Source organism: Mytilus edulis, chromosome 2 (assembly GCF_963676685.1).
Source record: "Mytilus edulis chromosome 2, xbMytEdul2.2, whole genome shotgun sequence".
In the NCBI taxonomy this organism is placed as follows: domain Eukaryota; kingdom Metazoa; phylum Mollusca; class Bivalvia; order Mytilida; family Mytilidae; genus Mytilus; species Mytilus edulis.
The window spans coordinates 89,920,065-89,926,588 of NC_092345.1; the positions used below are offsets into that span (position 1 = coordinate 89,920,065).

Genomic DNA, 6,524 nt, shown 5'->3' on the forward strand with positions numbered 1-6,524 from the left:
AGAATTTACTTACTACTTGTGTAACTTATTACAAGTAAAAATATTGTATTGTCTTTGGTAAAATTTCTTCAATTTCAATATTTCTAAACGTGTTTAATCGGTGAATTTTAATTATTTCTGTTTTAAAAGTTTGAATATGTCTGTCTTTGTTTCCTTTTTCTTTAAAACTTAATAAGCTATATAAAGCGAAAAGTATAGTCAAAGTAGTTTATAACCAGAAGTAATCATGGTGATGTCTGATATGTTATATCCATTTTTCTAGTCTTTGTATATGCCTGTATCCCTGTAGCTTATCTTGAAATCTATGGTGTCGTTTTTCTTTCCATCTATATACCCATCGATTTGTCAATAAGTATAGTATGCAAAACTCCTTCATCGCTTGACAAATGTTTACATGTTCAAAATTATATAGTATTTAATCTAGAATAGTATTCCCTATTTTATACAAACAATACGAGGAAACTATATTTATTTTTTACTTTCATTCTAATTCCTTAATTGTATTATTAATTTATAAAGGAAATTAAAACACAAATCGGAAATTTTAATACATATTGAAACACCTAAGTCACCACTAAAAGCAAGTATCCTGCTTATTTAACATGTTTTAAATTTTACGGACGCCATCACGAGTTGGTTGACCGTTATGGAATAACCGTTTCGCAAATGATATCGGATATGTTACTTACGTCGTAACTGCAATCCCCTTCCTTTTCATGAATGTGACCTACCGAATTAGACTAAATACCGGATTTGTAATCACATTAGCAACACGACGGGTGCCACATGTTGAGCAGGATCTGCATACCCTTCCGGAGCACCTGAGATCACCCCTAGTTTTTGGTGGGGTTCGTGTTGTTTATTCTTTAGTTTTCTATGTTGTGTCATGTGTACTATTGTTTTTCTGTTTGTCTTTTTCATTTTTAGCCATGGCGTTGTCAGTTTGTTTTAGATTTATGAGTTTGACTGTCCCTTTGGTATCTTTCGTCCCTCTTTTAAACTTATAACTTTTATCATTTTGAAACATTTCTTTCTACCACTTGATATTGACTGCATTTTTTTTTATCATATACAGAAGAGTTGAACAGCACTTTGCAGATGGCAGAATTTATGCAACAGGATGACTTATGGCGTTTTATAGATATTTAATACATTCGAAAGTAAAGGTCATATGACTGATATAGAATCACAATCCAATCCAGTGGGGATAGAAGAAATCTGAATAATTTGAACTGTACATTGCACGAACTAGACTTCCTTCTTTACATGGCCATTTGTAATACAAAACATTTCCACCTGTAAGCCATCCACACCACCAACTAAATGTACCTACAGTCGATATGAAATGATCGCACATGGATACAGTTGCCATGTCAACCGCCGGACTATGTCCTTCTAAATATGCGACTTTAATATGAGTTGGCATATTATTTTTTGTCCAATCAATTCCACCAGATGCTACAATGAAGTAGACATTTGTGTACCTTAACTCATACCACTCAACCGCTTGATAAAGGTACTCTCTTGTTGCCGGTAAGTACCCTTCATTGTTTTTTACATAATCTCCTCGACGAACATGAACCCCGATTAAAGTCACCTTTCGTCGAGTAATGATTTTTAATCTATTGAGTATACCTTCCATCGTTTTGTTTGCTTCCGATTGAATATTGTCCTGAAATAAAAACTGCTTCCTGAGTTCACTGCTGTATTTGTCAAAATACAAATATGATCCTAGATATGACACCAAACGCACGTCATGAGAATTTGTAAAATTGACTAGTTCTTTGTCATAACTAGATGGTTTTTGTTCTACTCTTGTAATAATGCGACTACTGTCACAAATGCCACTGTTAAATGGAACCACACTGACAGTTAGTTTGAATATTTTTCTAAGAGGGAAATATTCAGTAATGACGGGTATCATTCTTTTAGATCTTGCTATTCCTAGGGCAGCGGCAAATTGAAACATGTTATTTCCCATTCTAGCCCTTGCAACAACACATACTACGTGCGATCTTTTATATACTATTAGAGGATTTTGTTGGCGACCCAGTAAATCTGCCTTCTGCATTAACACTATGTTTAGCATTACAGCAATGAAAATCAGGAATGTGATGCCACAAAGAAGGAAAATTAACACTGAAAAATATTGAAAAGTGACACTTGTTTAAAAGATAACAAACTAATAAATATATATAAATATACCACACATCTTCTTATATCTTTTGTCTTAATAACTATATAAACAGTCCATTCATATTTCACCCGCATGCTTTCCCTACAGGACTTTAAAAAAATCATCAAATACTACGAACGAAATAAAGATATATAGAATGAAGTTCACTACTGCAATTATTTTCCTTGTTATATTTTGATATAAACAAAATTGAACGTCGAAGATTCAAAGACAGTTGTTAATACTGAGATTGTCTTTAGTGAAATCAAAAATAAGAATAGTTTAATTAAAGACAGAAAAAAACCATGATTGAATACACGCTTACAAATTATTATTATTTTTTCTTTATTGTATAGGATCAAATACCATAATGCAAAATAGGTAAAATCATAAAGCAAAATTAAAAACAAAATTAAGAATGTTAAATTCTCTAAATTGTTTCATTTTAGTGTTTTTAAAATGTCTTTAATCGGACATAGCATCATTCGTTGTGAACCAGTAAACTGTTAGAAGGTAATGTATAACAAATGAGTGTCTCAGTCCAATTCCGGGAATTTCTTTTTTTTATAAACGTTATTGTTGAATAAAATCCATTTTTTCCCGCCTATTGTGTGTGTTTAAGGATAAAGACCATAAACTATTATTTTGATTTTCTAATGCTTTAGATGCCATTTGTGATAGTGACACCCTTTAATGGTCATACGGTGGTTTAGTTGTATTTAACAGATCAGGGTTTTTTTATATAGACTAAATAATATTTTTTGGAATGATGACTTCGGAATAGTATGTGTCAATTGTTTCAATTTAATAATAAATGAAACCAGTGCTTTAGTTCTACTGAAAAAAAAACTACATATGATTTCCTATGCACAACATGATTTCAAAGACAAATACGGTTCTAAATAAATCTTTTCTTAATTTTACTATAATCGGTAAACAATTTATAGTAAGGCGGGATTTAACTTGAACATGTATTAACTACTTACTTTTGAGGAGTGTTTTCCTAAAACACCGTTGTATTATTCTCATGGTATTGAATATCGCCTTTGCATCTAAATAAGGAATATATTATAGCATTTCCACATGAACATATTTATTAACAAATGTCTTTATTAGGTGCTCCAGACTGGTGGGGAAACGTCCACCAGCAGTGGCATCGACCCAGTGGTGTTAATATTTTTCAAAGGTACGTTACTTATACTTTAATATGCAGGACGCGCGTTTCGTCTACACAAGCCTGATTACTTGGATGGTGATACTAGTTACGGCCAAAGTAATCTATTTCTGGGATAAGAGAATCCTTGCCCACGAATGACTTCACGCCGCTGCACCCTACCTAATCATTAATTTAATCAAAGAGAGAAAATGTTCAGTAAGTGCCGACATTAGTTACAATTAGCTTTCGTTATGGTTTGTACATCATCAGGTAATAATTCCTGTTTGTTGATATTCTTCTTTATCATTTATCTTTGCAAACATTTTAAGTATTCAAAGTTAACTGATTTTCGTCGACAATTGATAATCATACTTCGATATGCAATACATGTCGAAAAACGATTTTCGTCAACTCTAAGAAGTATACATGCAGGTGTCCCCAAGGAATCAGTTTTAGGACCCTTTCTGTTTCTTATTTATATAAATGATATAGTAAATGACATTTCTAATAATATTAGACTTTTTGCAGATGACACCTCTTTATTTGTTAAAGTAGATGATGATCCTGCTGTAGCAGCTGCTTTTTTGACTGATGACTTGGATGTTATCTCAAATTGGGCAAAATCATGGGCTGTTCAATTAAACTCTAAGAAAATTAAAAATATTGTATTTACTAGAAGGGAAAGGGATCACCCACCTGTATTTTTTTTTAGATAAATGGGGAAGAGGTTGAGAAAATAAATATTCACTGTCATCTTGGGATAACATTTCAGTCATCAGCTTCATGGAACTCACATATTGATATTATTTATAAAAAAGCATGCTCTCGTCTATCTGTGCTTCGTCAAGTTAAACATTTATTAGATAGGAGTTCACTTATACGTATTTATTATGCTTTTATTCGACCTATATTAGAGTATGGTGATGTTGTATGGGCCAATTGCTCCCAGCACGAGTCTGAGCTTCTTGAAAATATTCAGATAGAAGCCGCTAGAATTATTACAGGTTTACGACGTAATTCCTCCAGACAAAAACTTTATATTGAATTAGGTTTAGAAACTCTGGAGCATAGACGAAATAAACATAAGCTTATACTATTCTATAAAATATTATACCTGCATACTTATATGAGTTAGTCCAGCCATATCTTCTCAGACAAACCCCTTATACTTTAAGGAATGAAAATAACACTTTTCATCCGCCTCTTGCTAGAACTAGCTCTTATTTTAATAGTTTTATTCCTTCCACTATAAGACTTTGGAATAGTCTTCCTTTGAGTTTCCAAAAATCCCCAAGTTTGGGTATATTTAGAAGTGGAATGGAAAAGTTTTATAGGACTGATGATATATTTAAACCTTTCAACTATGGGATAAGGAAACTATATATAAGTCATTGTCAACTCAGAAATAATGCTAGCAACCTAAAATCTCATCTGTTTAATCAGTTCTTATCCAAGAACACTTTTTGTGCAAACTGTAATCACCCTGTTGAGGATAACGAACATTTCTTTTTCATTTGCCCTAAGTACAATGATGTTAGACAAATCCTTCTTGATTCCATTAACTCCATTGCTGATAAAAATATTGAATTATTACTTTTTGAAACAGATTATTTTCATATGATATGAATATTGCTATTTTTAAATCTGTTCATAAATATATCAGTGACACTCAACGTTTTGTTTGAAACTTACTTATTTTTTGTTTCATTTAGGTTTTTTTTCTCTCCTCCACTTAAACATTAATTCATTTTATCCACTAAGCAAGCTTAGTGTCTCTTTTAAGCCATGTATATATTTCTAATGACTTATAAAGGATATTTGGATGTTTCAAGGTTCTTGAATACATGATGAATAATTGCCTATATACTTAAATATATTTTGCATTTAGTAAGTAACACTGTAAACATACATTTGCTCGTGTGTGCTCATAAGTAGCATGCATGTTCCACTATATTGCATTATTTTAAATACAGTTGCTATAATTGAATTATACCTTGAACATGTAATATGGAGAGAGCTTTTATAGGCTGTGCCTGTTGCTCAATCCTTTTCATATCTTAATGAATAAAATATGTTTAAAATCAAATCAAAAAACGATTTTCAGTTTTCCAAATATTTTTCTATAAAGGATAATGTGATATAAGGAAGCATATGTCTGTGTAGACGTGAAAAAAAGTTCAAAATGATAAGGGTTTTAAAACCACATGGAATGATTAACTTAGCTATATTTGGCAAAACCTTTCTGAGTTTTTGGTCCTCCATTCTCTTCCACTACGAACTTGACCTATTAGATCGTTTTATTTGAGCCTCTCTGGTGAACTTTATCAGACTTAACGTGCGTTTGGGGTATAAGTTATTTTATTGACATACAGTATCAGAAACCTTTTCGAAGTTCACAAATGCATAACTTAACATTTTTGTATTATACTTCAAGACTTGAAAGAAAATGAACAAAGAATCAACAGTCGAAAAATCTCCACTAAAACCACATCAGTTTTTCTTATTCAGTGGAACACATTATTAGTATTGATTCAGTAAGTTATTAACAATGCTCGTAAACTAGTTACTAACATCATTTTCAAACAGCATCATACCTATATATTCGTATATTATCACTGGTGTACACTCACTTTCAATTAACGCCATATTAGAATGTAGATTTTAGATATTAACTTTAGTTTCTATCGTAAGCCCACGTTTGTTTATTGGTTGGTTTTTTTTTCGCTATTAAAATATTCATATACTCATTTACACTAGTATCTTGTGCTAATAGAAGACAAATGCGTCTCACGAGTTTAATGTATCACACATTTATTGTAATAGATTCTTCAGAGAACACGTGTAGTTACGTTGACACGACAAAGATTATTTAGTACAATTATTTTGTCATAATTTAATGTATTTGACCATGATTTAGGATCTGCTCTAAAATTCATTTCCCTTGACTCTTTTAAAATGCTAAAATGATCAAATAATACTTTGAATTCATTGCACGTTTTATAAATTGAAATTGTAGTTACAAGCAATACAAAACATGAAAAACAAATTCTGGTAAAGTTAAGTTGTATCGGGATTCTATCTTGATTTTTCATTGCAAATATATAAATGATCTTTATTTTAACCTAACTAATAAGCATATTTGATGTAAAAACGAAATATTTATGGATAGTTTTATTTCAATAAACGAAAGAT

At 31.4% G+C, this 6,524-nt stretch overlaps 1 protein-coding gene across 1 annotated transcript; it reads right to left on the minus strand.

Moving 5' to 3' along the window:
• Positions 1–999: 999 nt before the first annotated feature.
• LOC139510708 (galactoside alpha-(1,2)-fucosyltransferase 2-like) lies at positions 1,000–3,300 on the minus strand. Its single transcript, XM_071297242.1, has 2 exons — positions 3,163–3,300; positions 1,000–2,139 (listed from the first exon to the last, which is right to left on the minus strand). The coding sequence occupies exons 1-2, from the start codon at positions 3,203–3,205 to the stop codon at positions 1,187–1,189; spliced, it is 996 nt and encodes a 331-aa protein (XP_071153343.1). The 5' UTR covers positions 3,206–3,300; the 3' UTR covers positions 1,000–1,186.
• Positions 3,301–6,524: the final 3,224 nt, after the last annotated feature.